The sequence below is a fragment of the Kogia breviceps genome, chromosome 13 (assembly GCF_026419965.1).
Source record: "Kogia breviceps isolate mKogBre1 chromosome 13, mKogBre1 haplotype 1, whole genome shotgun sequence".
NCBI classification, from domain to species: Eukaryota; Metazoa; Chordata; class Mammalia; order Artiodactyla; family Physeteridae; genus Kogia; species Kogia breviceps.
In genome coordinates this window covers 64,012,578-64,034,969 of record NC_081322.1, presented here as the reverse complement: position 1 = coordinate 64,034,969, position 22,392 = coordinate 64,012,578, and the positions used below count along the sequence as shown (strand labels likewise).

Here is a 22,392-nt window from a genome sequence, read left to right as displayed (position 1 = left end):
GGAAGAACCTACAACCAAGATTACTCTACCCAGCAAGGATCCCATTCAGATCCGATGGAGAAATCGAAAGCTTTACAGACAAGCAAAAGCTAAGGGAATTCAGCACCACCAAACCAGCTCTACAACAAATGCTAAAGGAACTTCTCTAAGTGGGAAACACAAGAGAAGAAAAGGACCTACAAAAACAAACCCAAAACAATTAAGAAAATAGTCATAGGAACATACATATTGATAATTACCTTAAACGTGAATGGATTAAATGTTCCAACCAAAAGACACAGGCTTGCTGAATGGATACAAAAACAAGACCCATATGTATGCTGTCTACAAGAGACCCACTTCAGACCTTGGGACACATTCAAACTGAAAGTGAGGGGATGGAAAAAGATATTCCATGCAAATGGAAATCAAAAGAAAGCTGGAGTAGCAATACTCATACCTGGTAAAATAGACTTTAAAATAAAGAATGTTACAAGAGAAAAGGAAGGACACTACCTAATGATCAAGGGATCAATCCAAGAAGAAGATATAACAGTTATAAATATATATGCGCCCAACATAGGAGCACCTCAATACATAAGGCAACTTCTAAGAGCTCTAAAAGAGGAAATCAACAGTACCACAATAATAGTGGGGGACTTTAACACCTCACTTACACCAATGGGCAGATCATCCAAACAGAAAATTAATAAGGAAACACAAGCTTTAAATGACACAATAGACCAGATAGATTTAATTGACATTTATAGGACGTTCCATCCAAAAACCACAGATTACACTTTCTTCTTAAGTGCACATGAAACATTCTCCAGGATAGATGACATATTGGGTCACAAATCAAGCCTCAGTAAATTTAAGAAAACTGAAGTCATATCAAGCATCTTTTGTGACCACAACACTATGACATTAGAAATCAAACTGGAAAAAAACGTAAAAAGCACAAACACATGGAGGCTAAACAATACATTACTAAATAACAAAGAGATCACTGAAGAAATCAAAGAGGAAATCAAAAGATACCTAGAGACAAATGACAATGAAAACACAATGATCCAAAACCTATGGCATGCAGCAAAAGCAGTCCTAAGAGGGACGTTTATAGCTATACAGCCTACCTCAAGAAACAAGAAAAATCTCAAATATACAATCTAATGTTACACCTAAAGGAACTAGAGAAAGAAGAACAAACAAAACCCAAAGTTAGCAGAAGGAAAGAAATCATAAAGATCAGAGCAGAAATAAATGAAATAGAAACAAAGAAAACAGCAGCAAAGATCAATAAAACTAAAACCTGGTTCTTTGAGAAGATAAACAAAACTGATAAACCACTAGCCAGACTCATCAAGAAAAAGAGTGAGAGGACTCAAATCAATAAAATTAGATGGACTTCCCTGGTGGTGCAATGGTTAAGAATCTGCCTGCCAATGCAGGGGACATGGGTTTGAGCTCTGGTCTGGGAAGATCCCACATGCTGTGGAGCCACTAAGCCCACGTGCCACAACTACTGAGCCTACGCTCTAGAGCCCATGAGCTCAGCTACTGGGCCCTCGCACCACAACTACCAAAGCCCACGCACCTAGAGCCCATGCTCCAGAACAAGAAAAGCCACAGCCATGAGAAGCCCGTGCAACACAACGAAGAGTAGCCCCCACTCGCCACAACTAGAGAAAGCCCGCAGGCAGCAATGAAGACCCAACTCAGCCAAATAATAATAATAATAATAGTAAAATAAAATTAATTTTAAAAAATAAAATAAAATTAGAAATGAAAAAGGAGAAGTTACAACAGACATGGCAGAAATACACAGCATCCTAAGAGACTACTACAAGCAACTCTATGGCAATAAAATGGACAACCTGGAAGAAATGGACAGATTCCTAGAAAGGTATAACCTTCCAAGTCTGAACCAGGAAGAAATAGAAAATATAAACAGACCAATCACATGTTATGAAATTGAAACTATGATTAAAAATCTTCCAAAACACAGAAGTCCAGGACCAGATGGCGTCACAGGTGAATTCTATCAAACATTTAGAAAAGAGCTAACACCCATCCTCCTCAAACTCTTCCAAAGAATTACAGAGGAAGGAACACTACCAAACTCATTCTATGAGACCACCATCACCCTGATACCAAAACCAAACAAAGATACTACAAAAAAAGACAAATACAGACCAGTATCACTGATGAATATAGATGCAAAAATCCTCAACAAAATACTAGCAAACAGAATCCAACAACACATTAAAAGGATCATAGGGCTTCCCTGGTGGTGCAGTGGTTGAGAGTCCGCCTGCCGATGCAGGGGACACGGGTTCATGCCCTGGTCCGGGAAGATCCCACATGCCGCGGAGCAGGTGGGACCATGAGCCATGGCCGCTGAGCCTGCAAGTCCAGAGCCTGCGCATCCAGAGCCTGCATGTCCGGAGCCTGTGCTCCACAACAGGAGAGGCCACAACAGTGAGAGGCCTGCGTACCGCAAAATAAAACAAACAAAAATAATAATAATAAAATAAAAGGATCATACACCATGATCAAGTGGGATTTATCCCAGGCATGCAAGGATTTTTCAATATATGCAAATCAATCAATGTGATACACCATATTAACAAATTGAAGAAGAAAAACCATATGATCATCTCAATAGATGCAGAAAAAGCTTCTGACAAAATTCAACACCCGTTTATGATAAAAGCTCTCCAGAAAGTGGGCATAGAGGGAACCTACCTCAACATAATAAAGGCCATATATGACAAACCCACAGCAAACATCATTCTCAATGGTGAAAAACTGAAAGAATTTCCTCTAAGATCAGGAACAAGAAAAGGATGTCCTCTCTCTCCACTATCATTCAACATAGTTTTGGAAGTCCTAGCCATGGCTATCAGAGAAGAAAAAGAAATAAAAGGAATACAAAATGGAAAAGAAGAAGTGAAACTGTCACTGTTTGCAGATGACATGATACTATACATAGAGAATCCTAAAGATGCTACCAGAAAACTACTAGAGCTCATCAAAGAATTTGGTAAAGTTGCAGGATACAAAATTAATGCACATAAATCTCTTGCATTCCTATACATTAATGATGAAAAATCTGAAAGAGAAATTAAGGAAACACTCCCATTTACCATTGCAACAAAAATAATAAAATACCTAGGAATAAACCTACATAGGGAGACAAAAGACCTGTATGCAGAAAACTATAAGACACTGTTGAAAGAAATTAAAGATGACACCAAGAGATGGAGAGATATTCCATGTTCTTGGATTGGAAGAATCAATATTGTGAAAATGACTATACTACCCAAAGCAATCTACAGATTCAATGCAATCCCTTTGAAATTAACAATGGCATTTTTTACAGAACTATAACAAAAAATCTTAAAATCTGTATGGAGACACAAAAGACTCCGAATAGCCAAAGCATCTTGAGGGAAAAAAACGGACCTGGAGGAATGAGACTCCCTGACTTCAGACTATACTACAAAGCTACAGTAATCAAGACAATATGGTACTGGCACAAAAAGAGAAATATAGATCAATGGAACAAGGTAGAAAGCCCAGAGACAAACCCACGTACCTATGGTCAACTAATCTATGACAAAGGAGGCAAGGATATACAATGGAGAAAAGACAGCCTCTTCAGTAATTGGTGATGGTAAAACTGGATAGCTACATGTAAAAGAATGAAATTAGAACACTCCCTAACACCATACACAAAAATAAATCCCAAATGGATTAAAGACCTAAATGTAAAACCAGACACTATAAAACTCTTAGAGGAAAACATAGGAAGACCATTCTTTGACATAAATCACAGCAAGATCTTTTTTGATCCACCTCCTAGAGTAATGGAAATAAAAACAAAAATAAAGAAATGGGACCTAATGAAACTTAAAAGCTTTTGCACAGCAAAGGATACCATAAACAAGACCAAAAGACCACTCCCAGAATGGGAGAAAATATTTGCAAATGAATCAATGGACAAAGGATTAATCTCCAAAATATATAAACGGCTCATGCAGCTCAATATTAAAAAAACAGACAGGGGGCTTCCCTGGTGGCACAGTGGTTGAGGGTCCGCCTGCCGATGCAGGGGACACGGGTTCGTGTCCCAGTCTGGGAAGATCCCACATGCCGTGGAGTGGCTAGGCCCGTGAGCCATGGCCACTGAGCCTGTGTGTCCGGAGCCTGTGCTCTGCAATGGGAGAGACCACAACGGTGAGAGGCCCGTGTACCACAAAAAAAACCCAAAAAACAAACCAGACAACACAATACAAAAATGGGCAGAAGACCTAAATAGACATTTCTCCAATGGGGATATACAGATGGCCAAGAAGCAAATGAAAAGCTGCTCAACATCACTAATTATTAGAGAAATACAAGTCAAAACTACAGTGAGGTATCACCTCACACCAGTTAGAATGGGCATCATCAGAAAATCTACAAACAGCAAATGCTGGAGAGGGTGTGGAGAAAAGGGAACCCTCTTGCACTGTTGGTAGGAATGTAGATTGATAGAGCCACTATGGAGAACAGTATGGAGGTTCCTTAAAAAACTAAAAATAGAATTACCATATGACCCAGCAACCCCACTACTGGGCATATACCCAGAGAAAACCATAATTCAAAAAGACACACATGCTCCAGTGTTCATTGCTGTGCTATTTACAATAGCCAGGTCATAGAAGCAACCTAAATGCCCATTGACAGACGAATGGATAAAGAAGTTGTGGTACATATATACAATGGAATATTACTCAGCCATAGAAAGGAACGAAATTGGGTCATTTGTAGAGAAGTGGATGAATCTAGAGACTGTCATACAGAGTGAAGTAAGGCAGAAATAGAAAAACAAATATCGTATATTAACACATATATGTGGAACCTAGGAAAATGGTACAGATGAACTGGTTTGCAGGGCAGAAATAGAGACACGGATGTAGAGAACAAATGTATGGGCACCAAGGGGGGAAAGCATTGGGGTGGTGGGAGTGGTGGTGTGATGAATCGGGAGATTAGGATTGACATGTATACACTGATGTGTATAAAATGGATGACTAATAAGAACCTGCTGTATAAGAAAAAGTAAAATAAAATTTTTTAAAAAAGAAAAAAGCTGAGGAGTTCCTTCTGAAATTCCTGCTTTCCAAGAATCCCACACTCTTCCTTTATTTTATGGTATCATCAATTTTATGGCGTACAGATTTAATAGCAATTTTCAAAGAAAGAAAAAAATCAGACCACGTTAAAGACATATCCTGACATAAAATGTTAAGACACAAAAAAGGACATTTTAAGTTTAGAGAAATGTGGTTATGGTTATGAAGATTTAAAGAAAAATGTGAAACAGGCCATTTTCTTAGTACTTTGGGGGTATCCAAGGCCATATTGCTCTGCCAGTTATTTGAAAATTATGTATATCAAATTATGTATAGTTTTGAACTCTGCCTTGCATGAGAAGTACTCAATAAATATTAAACAAATATTACATTTGTTAGATAAGTGACTTAGATTCTTGGCAAATATCTCTTACCTGTTGTTTTCTATTCTCTTTGACTTGTATATTTATGCCTCTTATTTGTCCCCTCAGTGTCATTTGGTGGAGTTTCCAGATGGAGTGTCATTAATTCATGTCTTCAGTACACTATGTTCAACCAGAATACATGTTTCTAATGTATTTTCATTTTGGAAGATTTGAAATAGGGGAGGGAAATGGATTTGGGATGATCTGAGTAAAGCCAAGTGGCTATGACCTTATGCAATAACCATCTTTCCAGTGTGCTTCAGGCTGGTCATTGGTCACTGCTTGCACTGACTCGGAAATTGACCAAGGAAGGGAAGGTGAAAGAGTCTTCCCATCGTTAGGTAATTGGGACCAATAAAAAATAGGTGGATGAATTTACATTCTTTAGGTGAATAACGGAAAATCATAGCTCTGTCCTCAACATCTGCTCCCAAACACAGGCTAAGGGTGATTTATTAACTTTCAAATTCAGTTCAGAAGATGTTTTCCAGCAGGAAAACCTAACAATCTTAAGTACTCCAGTGTCTTTGGGTTACTAAAGCTTTCTTTGAATTTTATTTGTCTTTGATCTGAGGACCTCTGTGTGCTTTGTAACTATATACAGGATTAAATACTTCCTCCATTTAAATAGAAATCCCAAAGCACAGAGGTGTAAAGTGACTTGAACAAGGATTTTCAGTAAGTTGATTAGAGACTGGTTTAGAACCAGGGGCTTCTGGATTAAAATAGTGTCGTTGTTTTGTTGTGTTAATATGCTAAACTTCTTGAGCTATAAAATCCCTTTCGATAGATCATGTGCGATAGAATCATACTATTAAAGAGATTCAGATACATGGTATATAAAATTATGCTTCCCCACATCTTGTAAAAATCAAACAAAAGATGGATCTGAAGGCCAAGGTTAGCCTTAATTCACAATATCTGTCACATAGTAATTCTCTGGATTGAAGAAACTCTTGTTATAGTTATAGGCTTAATATTTTTCAAATGTTCTATAGACCAGTGAGCATTTAAATGTAGAATTATGGGCTCCACTGGAATTGAACGCTATGGGGAGGGTTAGAATGAAAGCACAGGGTTGGGGGACTAGAAGGCTTTTCCTAAGGCCTTAGTGTGATCCCCTAAGACCACCTGCCTTAGAATCACCTGGAAGCTTGTTGAAATATTTCCAGGTCTACACCTGACTCATGAATCAGATCCCTGTGGATGAGGTCAAGAATCTTCATTTTAAGTAAGTTCTCAGTGTGTTTCTGATGCCCCCAAAGTCTGAAAACCACTGAAATATAAGCATATGTTCTAGATTAAAGAGTGTAATAAGAGAAATGTTAAAATAAGCTGAAGATACGCTCGAGAGCAATACGGGCAGGATTCCTTAACGGGCAAAACACCAGGCAAATCAAGGACTATGCCATGTTTCAAAAAGTCAGTTGAAGATGTGGTGTTTGAAAACAACAAGGAGGCTTTTAGATAAATTATTGGTTGAAAATATTCTGCTCTTAAAGGGGAAAGGTGTTTTGTGCAAACAATTCTTCCTTAACTAATTACTTTATATAAGATAAAATATGAAAACAGCCTTGATATACTTCAGATCAAAGGATATTTTTCAATAAGATTTTCTGGGATTAAAGCATATTCTTTTGAAATTAAGAAGCAGTAGGAAATATACTGTGTAAAATCCAATTAACTGGGTATAAAATTCAGACTCTGCAATCATTTGGCCCTGCTAACATGAGGTTTAAGTTTATATTATGTATAAAAAAGGGATTTGAATAGAATTATTTCTATAAATCAGGGGTAAATTAATCATTTTATTTCCCTGAACTAAAAATCATTCAATGACCCCCCATATCTCTAAGGACTAAGTTCAAACGCTTGCAGAATATTTATATGACTTCCTTCTCCAGCCTCATGTCTTTTCCCCAGGTTTCCCTTTTGGTTTCTCCTCATTCTGACCTCTCAGATCTCACCAGTCTTCTTCTCTCTGCTGGGAACCTTCCCTCTTTCTCCCTTCTTCTCCAGCATGTAGTAAGCACTTAACACATATTGTATTATTGCTAATAATTTCATTACTGACAATGGAGAAGAGTGGACACATTAAGATATATTTTCAAGGTAGAGTAGTCAGGTCTTTCTGAGCCCTTGGGTGTAAGAGGGGTGAGACATCAAGGATGATACTTAAATTTTTGGCTTGAGAAATGAAGAAATTAATTTAAAAATTAGGCCTAATTACTGCAAATGAGAAAAAAAGAAGCATTGAGTGATTGCAAGTTTTGCTTTGTTCATACTAAGTTTAAGATACCTATGGGTGAGGGAGAGATGTTAACATGGAATAGGATACAGGAGTCTGGACTTTCAGAACAGGGTTAGAGCTGAAGATAGAGATGGTATTTAAAGCAACAGCAGTCTTGAAATCCCTTGGAAAGAATGATGCAGAGAGAAGGTGGAAAGGGCCACTTCAAGGCCAAAGGGAGAAGGAGTAGCAAGCAGAGGAAACCAGTGAGGAAGGGGAAAAAATCCAGAAGAGGGTACCCTCGAACCAAGAGAGGAAAGTGGTTCAAGAAAGTGGGAGTGAGACTTCCCTGGTGGTCCAGTGTTTAAGACTCCGTGCTTCCAATGCAGGGAGCGCAGGTTCGATCCCTGGTCGGGGAACTAAGGTCCCACATGCCGTGGCGCTCGGCCAAAAAAAAAAGGGAGTGTCGATTCTGTTGAAGGCTGCCAATGAGTGAAGTACAATGAGGCTTAAGAAGTAACCACCAGATTGGGCAACATGGAGGCCATTGGTGACAATGACGAGGGTGAACATGTTGGAGTAGGGGTGATGAAAGTTCATGTGGCACGGGCTGCGGGAGGACGCAACAAGAGGAAGTGGTGACCCAAACCATAGAAGATCCCTTAAGCAGTTTTGCTGAGAAGAGGAACAGTTAAATGGGGCTTTATGATGGTGATATGGGATAAAGAGTTACTTTTTACTGCTGGAAGATGTAGCTTAGACTGTGTTAATGTGATAAGAATGATTTGGGAGAGAGGAAGACACTAGCATATAGGAGAAAGATATATCTGCAGGATGAGGCCTGGAGGATACAAGGATTGCAGAGGCCAAATGGAAGGGCCAGCCCATGTTTGCAGCCAGGAGTGTTCGTCCATGCTAACAAGAGGGAAGGCAAGCATGTCAGTACATGTGCTGGTCTGTGGGTGGCTTTGGTGTGGGACGGTGAATACTTATATTTTGTCATGGATGTGTATGAATCAAGGTTATCAGTTGGGAATTGGATGGAGATGGGATGGAGAGGGCTGAGAGAAAGTGGTGTGAAATGGTTGCCCAGAGGGAGGGAAGAAAAAATACACTAGAGAATATCTCCAGGCAGTACCATTGCCTAAGTGTCCATTTGCAATTTGTCATCGTGAATTTAAAGTACGACAAGTCATTATATTTGGGTGTTTTTCTCCAGTAAACTTCAGATGCGACCCTCACCCTGCTGCCCCCCTCTTTAGCTTGGCTTTGTCTGTCAGTCCTCCTAGATTCTTCCATGGAAACTTGCGTGGCTCCCCCAAGTCTAGATCTGGTCCTCTCCAATGATTTCTGTTACCCCTATACGAACATACCATAATTGTCCACTTATGCATCTGTCTCTCCCATCAGAACATAAACTCACAGAAGGCAGGGAATTTTTTCTTTAGATTTATTTATTATTTATTTTAATTTATTTTATTTTTAAATTTATTTTTGGCTGGGTCGTGTTTTAGTTGCACCTCGCGGGATCTTCATTGAGGTGCATGGTCTTCTCTCTAGCTGTGGTGCACGGGTTCCAGAGCTTAGTTGCCCTGGGCATGTGGGATCTTAGTTCCCTGACCAGGGACCGAACCTACGTCCCCTGCGTTGTAAGGCAGATTCTTTACCATTGGACCACCAGGAAAGTCCCGGGACTTTTTAATCTATGTTGTTCTGAGTTCTAACCCTAACTTCAAACACAGCACTTAGCACACAGTAGGTGCTGAACATATACTAGTTGAATAAGAGAAACATGGTCCATAAGGCAGCTATCAGTCTCTCCAGTTTCCACATTAGCATCAAGAACATTTGTGTCAAATGTTAATTTAAAAGAATTCTAACCTATTTATTGCCCAAATGCTAATTTCCCTAAGATTTATAGTTCAGCTTCCTCTTACTGTAATTCCCAAAGTTATTATGTATAATTGTATACAATTTCACTTCATTTCTTAAAAGAGGTTTTGCCTTTTAGCTGATTTCTTTCCTTTACTCTCTAAAAATGATGAATAAGGAAGACCTTATTTTATAATAACAAGATTAAAGGAGAAAAATAAGCACCAAATTTGTAAGTATTTTAAGTGCAGTGTAACAGATCTGCCCGTCACGTTTTATCTACTAGATAGTTTTCTTTTTCGAATTAGAAACCCATGCGTTTAAGGAAAATATACCCCATGTTTCCCACATACAGTTGTACAAGGAGAAACATATATTTAAATATGTTTAGGAATATTTTGAATGATTAGGAGTATTTTGAAAGATATAATTTAGATTTAAAGTTAATTTTAATACAAAGAGTAGATTTAACACACAATCAAGGATGTGAGCCTCAGTGGTACTCACTTCTCCGTTGCTAGGTTACAGACCTGCTGTTTCTTTGACGATAGTCATTACAGTGACTTACGTCATCAATAAGCACGACAACATTTTACAAAGACGCAAGAATGCATTTACTATCTCATATAATCTTCACAATACCCCACAACCTTGAGATGTATTGTTATCTCCAATGTAAGTAAAGTGAAGTTTAGGGAGATTAAGTAAAACTCTTACCAAGTCACAGAGCTGGTAAAGGGCAGAGTCTGAACTTAAAACAAGACTGTTTGGGCTCCAAAACTGATTTTCTTTCAATAAAGCAGTGTGGAGAACCTCTTATTGGAAGCCCCTCATGTTGTTAAAAGTCCCTTGCAGTTCTAATGTTGTATGATTTCTAAAGAGAAAAAGTTCTTCCTTGTACATTTTATTCACCTTGGATTATCAGCCCTATTAATGGCTGAGAGACGGTTTAGAATATTCTCTGTGTCTCTCCTATTCTCCGGATGTGCACATGTGGCCTCAAACTTTACACATAGTGACTCAAAAGGACAACCATTGTTTGGGTAGTAATGCTGTGTCCATTTATTTTAGTGCTGGAATCTCTGCGGTAGAGAGCTGGAGGATTAAAAAAAATGTCCAGGTCAGATAAAGGTTTTAGAGATGCTTGTGAAATGGGTGCTACATTAATGTATTTATACATAAAACCTAAATTTACACTTCTTTTCATGAGTTCAGGTGCTTAGTCTCTAGTTATTAGGTTATGTGCTTATTGCAGAAGTAAATATTTTGGTTCTATATAATGCTGAATTCACTCTGGCCATTAATTTATTTTAATAGATATTCAATGACCCCTAAGTTGAACTCTGCAATTGGCAATGCATATTATCGATGAGATGAACACTTGACACACCACGCAGCACGCCTCACTTAATTATGGAGTGCTTGTGTAATAACGAACATTTGTATAGTGCATTACTTAACAAAAGTGCATTGTGGGAATGAACTCATGTTACAGATGGAGAAAAAAAGGCTCAGAGAGGTTAATGACTTGTTCAAGTCCAAGCTCCCAGTCAGTGGCAGAATTAGCACCTGGAAAAGACTCTGCGGGTGCGTGACTGTAGTAAGCTTCCTAACACTGAGATGATGTGTTATTATCTATTAGAAAGACAATCAAAGAATACTAAGTGGTCTTAAAGACTAATAACCAGGGGCAACAAATTCTTGGCTCTAGGAACACCAAGTGCATCATGCATATGAGAATTCAAAAATCTGAGATGGAGGGCTTCCCTGGTGGTGCAGTGGTTGAGAATCCGCCTGCCGATGCAGGGGGCACGGGTTCGTGCCCCGGTCCGGGAAGATCCCACATGCGGTGGAGGGGCTGGGCCCGTGAGCCATGGCCGCTGAGCCTGCGCGTCCGGAGCCTGTGCTCCGCAACGGGAGAGGCCACAACAGTGAGAGGCCCGCGTACTGCAAAAAAAAAATCTGAGATGGAAAGGAGTGACTAAAGGAAATCGTAAGGAAACTATGTGAAAGGGATACTGTAGCACAGTGAGGAGAACACTGAGCTGAGAGATGAAAGCCAGTGGAAGTTGGACAGAACGGATGCCTTGGCTGGCTCGCCCTGTCCTTACCCCAATGGAGAAACGTCCTCTGGCTCTGCCCCAGGACGCTGATCAGCTGCCTTGCGTCCAGGTACTCCTGTGCCTTCTAGCTTCTGGTTGGTTCTGCCAGTGAGGACCCTTGGCAGAGATGGGAGAGACAGGGAATATAAAGTTAGGGATTACCCTTGGCTCTCTTTCTGTGAGAATTCCAAAGGTCGCTGCTCCTCTCAGGAGCTCCTGCTTTCCACGACTCTCCCCTTCCACATGACAGTGTCCCTCAGGCCTGCATCCATGAGCACGCCCTACCCTTTGTGGTCCTGCTACCCCCTGCCCACATCCGTGGTATCAGTACCCTTGTAAACGACCTCTCCTTGCATTATCCCAACTCAAACGCGGCTGGAACCCTGAATGATAGGTTCTGGAAGATTCTTCCTAGCTGTCATTCTGCACATGATTATTTTGTGAACTATTGAACTTGCTTTGCTTGTCCTTCTTTCTCCAAAGTTATCATTCTTGGCTTCTTCAAGTGAAGTTCAGATGGTGTGCAAATTATTAACAGAGGAAAGTGCTCTGCTTTCACTCCATTTTCTTAAAATTATAACCTTTGTCCACAGTCGAAAGTACGACAGAAGTCAAAAGTAAGTAAAATAAGGGCACAGCTTTATTTCACTACAAGGCAGTAAGTACACTGTCATATCAAAAGTTCAGTGCCGGCCATCTTGCACCAAATGTTCTTAAGGCAGCAACTGGCTATCGACCCCAGCTGCAAACACAGGTTCTCTGTGGCAGTTCTGAGACCATACACTTAGAGAGCACGGGGAATGCTGATTAAACACATAACCCCTGAATTAAAGAACAGTCAGGCTGAATTCAAAACAAAACATAGGACATCAACAACACAGATCTCCCAAGAAAGAAGTGCAGTGCATGCTCTTATAAACCAACAATAACAAAAGACAAAAAACAACCACAAATGCAAAATCTCCCAAACAAGTTTTCCAATGTATTACAAAAGGAAAAAAAGTATATATATATAAAAAATAAAAAAGTTTGAAATACTAGTGCATAGTCAATTACCTAACACCAAGTTTCTTTTCTCTCCGTCCCAAGCTCTACTGCCCCTCTGATACTAGCAGCATGTCTACAGGCTAAGACCATAGCAGCAAAACACATTTTTTTTCATTTGGCATGTACAAAATTAAATTACTCAATAAAAATATAATTTTTTATAAAACTATTTCATACAGTAATAATTTTTAAAGCAAGCTAACAAAAAAACCCTCATAAAATGGTTTAGTACAGTAAATGTACCCCCAATGTTATTAACCATAAATGAGCATTTACAATATTGATTACTTATTCCATGGTGTTAAGCCAACATTTATAGTAATGCATTGTGTTTAGTGATTGAGAAAAGTGAAATATTGGAGTACCTTTTTGTGTAAAATTTCAAAAACCCCATCACAGGAAAAATACTGGTCCTCTTAAAATACAGATAAATCATTTTATGCTTTTTTTAAAAAAAAAATTCTGCAGTAAGATACTAACAACTGACTACAATTCATGACCTAATAATTTAGGTAAGACTGTTATTTATTAATTTTTTTAAAAAAATTCGTTTAGTTGGGTGAAATCTGATACGATTTCATCCACCTAAATGCACTTGGTGCTGCTCTCAACTGTTGTACCACAACAAAAATAGGCTCTTCTCCCATTCATGAAAAGTTTCATGTAGAGGAATGCTATATCCCAAATCAACTTGAAGTGTTCTGAAAACCATAATGCTTGTCTGCAAACGTCTCACATGACCAGAGTCCGGGTTGAGAAGGCGTTCACGTATTTACGAGCCTGACCGGAAGCCGTCATCTGATCGTCTGTCTTCCCACAGGATGCAGTTTCCCAGGCACCGCTACAAGGCTAACGGGGAGAGAGAAGGCAACGGCAAGGTCAGACCGGGAAGCACACACTTTAGCCCACAAGTGGATTCCCAGTCCCAGCAGGGCCAGCAGAAAAAAAATGTTGACCTCCAGACAGCAAGTAGTAGACACCAGGGAGCCTTTGTCAGATAAAATCTTCCCTCTGACAACCAGGAATCCAGCATTCTTTAGTGATATTAATTATCAGAAATTGTTTATCGTGAAGAGAGAAAACCCACTCCAAGCAGTATGATAAGATACAGCTGTATCTTCACACTTGAGTGCCTTTTGTCTATTAGGAGATTTTACAGAGTTGGAGACAGGAATGAGTCTAATCCCCCAGATACCTAAGGTGAGCTGTGGGCATTTACTCATTAAACAAACTGGTGAGTGCTTGAGCCACCCAGCAAAGAAGCTCCTGTAGGTGCTGGAATTGATCAACACCTACTGAACATAGTATGTCTTTTTAAACAATTAAACTGATTGAGTTATGAAAATTTAAATTTATCAATTAAAATGGATATTTATCAATTAAATACCAATTAAGAAATATCTGTTCACTTGGAAAGCTTACTTTTTTTTTGGATAGCTTACTTTTTAAAGATACATTGGAAGATACAGGGTGGAACTAATATCTCATAGGCAGCAACATCTGGGTCCTTCACACACATGATCTCATTTACACAGCACAACTGCCCTGGGTGGGAGATTCATTCTCTCTTAAACTGGGCAGGAAATGGAGACTCAGAAAGTAAGGATCACTTTCCCTAGGCCACTCTATGGGTAACTAGTGTAATGGTTTTGAACCTGTGTCTGTCTTCTGCGAGCCCTGGCTCCTGCCTTCCCTCCATGTTGCTTCAAACCAAAATATGTACTATTTGTGCCCTACTTAGTTCCCAAAAGGATTTAAGATGCTTACAAAATAAATGTAAGCAAAGAGAGTTTAAAAAGTGGACAAGGCAGGATCACAGAGAAATGTGGAAAAAATAAATAATATGATGATGAGGTGAGATTTGTATTCAAAACACTTGCCATGAGCTATAATGCGCCAGCAAGATGTAAACTCCAAACATGGCTCTGAGCTCCCTAGTAGTCAATGCAAAGAAGGAAACAGAAACACAAGCAGATATAAGGTTTGCTGTCTGTAAGCTCAAAACTAAATCAGTGGTTTTTAAAAGCACAACTATTCCTAGTATTGATATCTAAGAGGGATGTTTTTCATGGACAAAAGAAGAATAAGAAAAGAAAGGCCTCTGCTGTCCTTTAAGAGAATAAATGAACACGTGTGAAACCGGTGGAGTGACGACAGGCAGATGAAAGGTTTGTGGTCCCACGGCCAGATGAGGAGGAGACGGGACACCAAGGACCAGCCAGGGCAATGCTCTAGGCAAAGGGCACAAATAGGCAGGGTTTAGATAGACAAGTGATAAAGAGGGTAACCCAGGTGGAAAAATAACATGAAAGAGTCAGGAAGCTGCAGTTTGTACATTGCTTGTGGGAGGGACTGGGAGACAGAGAGGAAGGGACACCATGGATTAAATGACAACATTTAACAAGTGCTTACTATGCACCACTCACGCTTCTAAGTATTTTACATGTATCATCTCATTTAATTCTCACACAAAACACCAGTGGCATAAGTATGGCTCATTACACCTGTTTTACAGAGCAGGCGATTTTAAAGGAAGAGAGAGCTGAGGCAACATCCTTAAAGTCACCCAGCTAAGAAGTGATGAAGTAGAAATGTGAATCCGGGCTCTAACTCGCTGCTTCCATTAGAGTTCTTATCAGTGGGAAATCGTAGGGTCCGGTCAGCAGGGCCTTGGAATGTAGGAAGTGCTTAGATGAGGTGTCAAAGTCATCAGACGTTTAGCAAATAGGTAAGATAATTCCAAATGAACGTGGTATTTGTATGGTGATGGGGCTTCCTTGCTTAGGGTCTGGAATAAGTTTTCAGTGACGTAAGGTTTACAGTGCCATGTTTCTAACTTGTAAACTTTCACAGGACACAAAGTAGACTACCCAGTTTCTGCCCAATCTGTCGTGCCATCTCACTGTCAATGTAAAGGCACCATCCAAGTTTACACATATTTACTCTCAAGGCTCAGAGGCTCAATACATAACTCGAAATACTACATAGGCAAGATTGATTCTCATAATATTTTCCCGGAACTGTGAATCACAAAAATGACAGGACAAAGATGACAAAGCGTTCTGGGCTGACTTCTGCCATTGAGTCACATTTAATATTTTCCTAAGTCAAACCACCAGAGTAGTTTAAGCATTCTTTGATACAATTCTGAATAAATGATGTTTCTCTAGTTTGAAGGAAGTGGATTACATATACATATTTCTTTGGTGTGTTATGTGCCCATCCAAATCTCATATCTTAGTTCAGTTGACGGCTTACATGTTGTTGCTAACATTTTTCAGTGCAGCACTGAAACACCTAATTGACACCAGGAATCCAATTAACCAAATAAAATTTAATGTTATCATTGTAATTTTGAGCTTGTATTTGTAGTGACACACATAGAACATACACGACAATGTGACATTTAACAATGTGACATCCTAACACATGACAAATGTGACATACAATAACAATATGACATATACTAACTACCATTTGGGAGTGCATAGTTAAGGATGATGGCTGTCCGTCATGAGTGCTACGCAGGACTTAGAATCAGCGATGTGCACAGAACAAAGTACATGGATCTTGAAAGCAAGTGACTAAAGAAGATGCAGAATAAAATATCGTAATATGCTAATATCTTCTATGTAAGCAAAAAATAACATAAAGATACACACAAAACCCCAAAATACATATTTCGAAAGAATACATACAAACAAATGAAGGGGAAAGGAGAATGTAGGTGAAAACGGAGATAAAAGTGAGGAGCAAGGAAGAAAGGATTGTTTCTGTTTTTCTCTGGTTAAGAATTTTTCTACTTAGCTGTGCTTCAATTAACATAGAATTACTTTTCTATATTAAAGTAAATTAAGTATCTTAAAATCCTATATTAAAAGAATCTCATGCTTGCTTTTACAATGCCTCTTGGTAAAAGTCAAGTTCTGATCCTTGACAACATAGGACTTAATGCGGAATTCCCAAGGTCTGTTCAAGAGAAACTAACACAGTTATCGGCTTAGTATATTTTCAAATTGGCCTTTGTGTTCTTGTTGGATCTCCCAGATGGCTCATCACTTTATTCACGTTTGGCTCTTCCTCCAGGACCAGATATTTAAAACAAGATCAATATAAAGAAGGTACCATATATTTTTAGTTAGTACTTTGAAAACACTTTTCACACAGTCGGCTCCCCCCAAGTCAAAATGAAATTTATGAAGAAATAAATCAAATTGACTGAACTATCCGAATTTCAGAAAGCAGAGCATTTCAGGAGCACCTAAACCCTGAAGCTCAGAGTTGAGGGAGGGCAAAACGACTTGGAACACCTGAACCTCCCAGTGTAGACAGACACCAAGACACAGTAGCCACTGTGTGCAAGAACCACTAAGCGCAGAACAAAAAGGCGAACGTGAGTGGGCAGCTCCTTTTCCGCACCGTGAGAGTACAAAGCAAGCACTTCTTACAACCATGAATGGAAATACTGGTCAGAGCAGACACATACCTACTTTGTGAAGGTAAAGGAAGAGCGGAAGGTCGAATACTCGGGTAAGAAAGGAAATGCTGAGGTCCACCAGCCGAAAGGGCAGCTGCCCCCTCCTGCTATTTCTTTCTCCCTCCTTACCTTGAAGCCCTGGGGCCCTGGGCCAACTTTTCAAGCTGATGGAATAGTTCTGGCAAAGGAGGATTAAATGTCTTCGTGCTAGAAGGATTTTTTTTTTTTTTTTTGCGGTACGCGGGCCTCTCACCGTTGCGGCCTCTCCCGTTGCGGAGCACAGGCTCAGCGGCCATGGCTCACGGGCCCAGCCGCTCTGCGGTATGTGGGATCTTCCCGGACCGGGGCACGACCCCGTGTCCCCTGCATCGGCAGGCGGACTCTCAACCACTGCGCCACCAGGGAAGCCCCAAGGATGTTTTTTAATACCGTCATATAGATCCTTGTGCATTCTCCTCATTCCCTCTCCTTAAATGTTAGTTTCATTTACACTAAAGAATTAGTAAGAATTACAGAGTTCTGCACATGAATTCTTGTTAAATGACTAACCCATGGTGCTGTTGCAGACACGTCTCTCCACCCTAATTCATGTCAACATTAACAATCCTATTGCACATCCTCCTCCTCTTGCCCGCGAGTTATCTTACTTATCCCATCATTTACCTTCAATTGCCCCTGGGCAGAAGTGAACTGAAAAGGGACTGTCAGGTCTAACTGGGATATCCTGCTGAAGCACTTTAAATAAATACTCAGATCCTTTACAGAAAACAGAAGAAAAAACAAACGAGACAAGACCATATCCACAGGTGGTTTTCTGTCAGGATGAAATTATTTTCACTTAGAATATGAATGGTTTTTTCATCATGCTGAACAAGAACTGCCATTGTTGTTATATTCATAGAGCAGCTTCACACAATAGCTGCTGATGTCAATAGCCTTGGCAGGGTATGTGCTTTACTGCTCACAGACCTCATAAGAAACTTGCGTTAAGTCATAAAAAAATGATTTTGCAAAACCAAAACAACTTCTAAGATGGTGTTACATTTTTCTGTTTCATTTTTAAAAATAACAGCCAGAAATAAATGGTGTCCAAAAGACTAAGAATTATTTGATAATTCCATTTAACCTATCTGAAGAAAAGACTTACTCTGGACTAAAATTCTAAAAGTCAGAATTCCTTCCCAGTGGGGCATCTTTTAAAATGTATTAGTTATCTAAGAGATAATGTTGAATCTTTAGCTGTATCTTGAAAGTCAAGAATAAACCTGAGATGAAGTGTGGCTAAGGTAAGGTTAATGGTTATCAAAATTTCCCACGCATAAATGCTTCCCATGTCTGCACAAAACAATTAAATGCTCCCAATTTCAGAGTTGCTAACTTTTCATAGAAAAGAGACGTAAAAGTTAGCGGGTTAAAGGTCCAGATGGTAATGGAGGGTGTTCCATCCACCAGTGCCTCCACATCCCACCCAGGTCTAAGTTAACAATTGCTAATAGGGATGGACTTTTCCCAAATTTGGAGTTTGTCCCCAATGTCTCTAGGGTTCTTTTCATCTTACATGTTGATAGACTTCCCAACAGTTTTAATCACATAGCCTCAGATGTCACAATTTTTTGGAAGAATAGCTCTTTCCTTAGTCACATATTGGTTTTCAACTGTTGAGATTAAGATAAGTGCCAAATTGCTCTAAAGCAATTCTATCTTTGTTGGCCCAAGGAAGATTCAATATCACAGTGTTTACCAAACCCAACCAAACAAAAAAATCCAGGTCGTGTACTCACTGGTGTAGAGCACTCTGAATTTGAGCTCAACTTGCCTTCCCGACTCATTTAGCCTTTCTCAGTTCGCCCCCAAAACTGTACATGGTAAACTTGCTTATTATATAAGATATATTGAAAGCAGGTCACTGAAATATTACTGACAGCTATGTGAAATCTTGTCAGGGCAAGGGGAAAAAACTGACCCAAGGGAGAACCAAATGGATACAGAGGTATCCAGGGGAGTAGGTCAACAACAGCACACTAACACTAAGAAATGCCTGGAAAGATCTATGTCACATGGAGACAGACTGTTTCTATGTCAGTTGACATGCCAACACAAGCAGGAGAAAAATAGAGAAGACCAGTAAATCAGTTGTTTCATCTCCATAACACCAAAGAGACCCGACTACCTTTATTTCAGGAATCAGTTGAATCAGCAATCTCTTTTGGTGACCCACTGACACAGTTCTGCCAGAGTGGAACAGGAATGAGAAAGAACATGTGAGAGGAAATAATACACCAGAGTGCAAATGGACCTGGCTGTTGGTGAGGCCTCCTTGCCTATGTTTCTAAGGACAGGGACAGTGCATACCCTTTGCCTAAAAATAGGTACCACCAATGTACATTGGCAAGTGTGCTGCCATTTTGAAACTAATATTATATCCATTTTATCTTCATAGAAACCTTGTATGCTAAGTGGAGGAAATACTATAGTCCCCAATTTAAAATGAGAGCATTTTCATCTGAAGAAGTTAATGAATTAAACACATGCAATTAGAAACTGGTGATGCTAGACTAGAACCCAGGTGCCTGTTGCCTGCATGCTAGCTTATTATACTCCTTAGCAATGCCGATCGTGCAAAAAGCAATCCAAAGCACATGGAACTGAAGAAGTGAGCTTCAACTGCTTGCAATAATATCGTAAGATTCTTTGATGCTGTGCAAATGTGTTTAAGTATTAATGGCTTGAGAAATTTACTTAAACTCACTGTTTTTAAAAAGTAAGGCTAGGACAAGCCAAGTCAGGAAATTAAAATTTAAGGCTGTCATTCTGTGGTTACAAAAAAGAGGAAAGTGAGTGAGTAAAAAGCATATGAACACATCTTTTACATTTGGGTTTTAAACAGGAATAAAAGGAAATTATAATTTAAGAGAAAAAATACAGAAGTTCAGAGGCTTATATTAAGTTATAAGTACAGTTTCAGATCTACCAATGAAAATGTCTACCTTAGGAAATGTTTATTGGCATAATGTATTTATTTCAAAATGTAAAGCAAATTGAAAGCACATTGAGAAAAACAGGCAGTTCTTTTCTCCTTGCTGAGGGAGCTGTGTGTGTGTGTGTATGTGTGTGTGTGTGTGTCTGCCTTGGGCTCTTTCAGGGTAACTTTCGAACAGCAGAATCCAATAGTGTTCCACAGTAAATCTGCCTTTCCTGCCCCAAACTGCAAGCTTTCTAGGCTGACTGTCTATTTCCTCATTTGTGTATAAGCTTCTAGACTCCATTCTCTACTACCATACAACGTGAGGAAAACAGCACAATGGTCCAAAAATCTCACATATTCTGAGCTACATGAAAGACACAAATAATCAAAAATGTCTCAGAACATTTTTATTATGAGTCCCTGTTTGTTTTACAATTAAAGTTAAGGCAACTAAAAAAAAGAAGAAATCCAACTATTATACTATTATGCAGCTGCTGCAAATTCCTTTTAAAAAAAGATCAAGCATAAATAATTTCAAAACCAAATATAACATTGTGCATAATCGTTTATAATAGCCTCAAAACATTATAGCTTATGGACTTGGGGTTATATGGAAAGCTCTGAGTTATTAAAATTCTTTGCTTCTCAATGACAACCCGCATAAAAAATGGGCATACTTAGCACCCTGAGTTTGGTCTCTACATACCATTTCCCACTAAAAGGATCACAGCACCTTAGGGAAATGGCTGGTTCCAAGAAGAGAGGAAGGAAATGTAACTGTTACATGTATTCATGTATAAGCACATGCATTTATATGTGCATTAGAAGCTGAACTATAAAGCCCCAATATTTGGGGCCTCAAAACAATAACTACTCTGTCTAAAGTGTTACAGCTATAATTAAGCCAAGGATCATTACCACTGAAATGACAGAACACAGAATTGCACAGTTAGTGTAGTTTTCAATAAAATTTCCTTGTACCTAAGTAATTTATTTAGTCAACTAGATGGATAGACAATCAACTGTACTATACAAATGACATTTTACATTTTAGAAGTATTGGAAATTTAAAATATTTTAGGAGTCATATTTAGTTGTTTTAATTAAATGCACTCTAACAAAAATGTCTAGATTGTTTGGTTAAAATCCCATTTAACATTTGATTTATTATAAGTACAAATGACAAAATTTCTAAGTTATATGAAGTACTCAAGTTGAATAGCCAGATCATTTAGCAAATGCACAATATGTTCAACAATAGTTCATGAGAAATCTGCCTAATTAGGTCAAATTGAATTATCAATGGAAATATATGATAAAGCATAATGGTTTTAATAAAAAATTACCAAATTGCTTAAAAACCTACATAAATATTGTTGAGTCAGGGTTATATGAAATATAGGCAATATATGCTTAAATATTTAGAATCACCTGATGCATTTTCTGATATTTATCACAAAAGTTTGAAACATTTTAGAAATCACATATTTCTATGGTACGAGAAGCTAGGTCTCCATGACGCAAAATGAAGGAGATACATGGTGCAAGCCATTCACTCATTCATTCTTAAAATGAATTAGTTATCTATTATAGCAGGTTATTAAAATATATTTGAGTGGTGTAAATCACTAAAACCATATAATGTAGATAGAAGCATTGACTCCAAAATCAACTTATAGGTCTCAGTTATTTAGCTTAGTGGAGCCGACAAATGTTACCTTCACCATGTGATGTACGTAGGTGGCTTAATCTCAACATACAATATCAGAATCTGTAGAGTGCCACATATGACTCACCGATATACTAGAAAATACTGATTAATAAAAATAGAGCTACTAGACTTCCCTGGTGGTGCAGTGGTTAAGAATCTGCCTGCCAATGCAGGGGACATGGGTTCCAGCCCTGGTCTGGGAAGATCCCACATACTGCGGAGCAGCTAGGCCCATGTGCCACAACTAGTGAGCCTGTGCTCTAGAGCCCACGAGCCACAACAATTGAGCCCGCGTGCCACAACTACTGAAGCCCGCGCACCTAGAGCCCATGCTCCACAACAAGAGAAGCCACCACAATGAGAAGCCCGCACACCGCAACAAAGAGTAGCCCCTGCTCGCCGCAACTAGAGAAAGCCCGCGCGCGGCAACAGAAACCCAGTGCAGCCCAAAATAAATAAAT

At 39.2% G+C, this 22,392-nt stretch overlaps 2 protein-coding genes across 11 annotated transcripts in view; one reads left to right on the top strand and one right to left on the bottom strand.

Annotated features, from left to right (window-relative positions):
* AHI1 (Abelson helper integration site 1) overlaps window positions 1–22,392 on the top strand; it is a 320,407-nt gene that overhangs the window by 258,024 nt on the left and 39,991 nt on the right. The gene's annotated exons all lie outside the window — the stretch shown is intronic.
* Window positions 13,511–22,392, bottom strand: part of MYB (MYB proto-oncogene, transcription factor) — a 34,127-nt gene continuing 25,245 nt past the window's right edge. For all 8 annotated transcript variants that reach the window (XM_059083807.2, XM_059083806.2, XM_067010862.1 and 5 more), the window contains one exon: window positions 13,511–13,627. In XM_059083807.2, coding sequence (XP_058939790.1) covers window positions 13,511–13,627 — 117 coding nt within the window. The remainder of the gene's footprint in view (window positions 13,628–22,392) is intronic.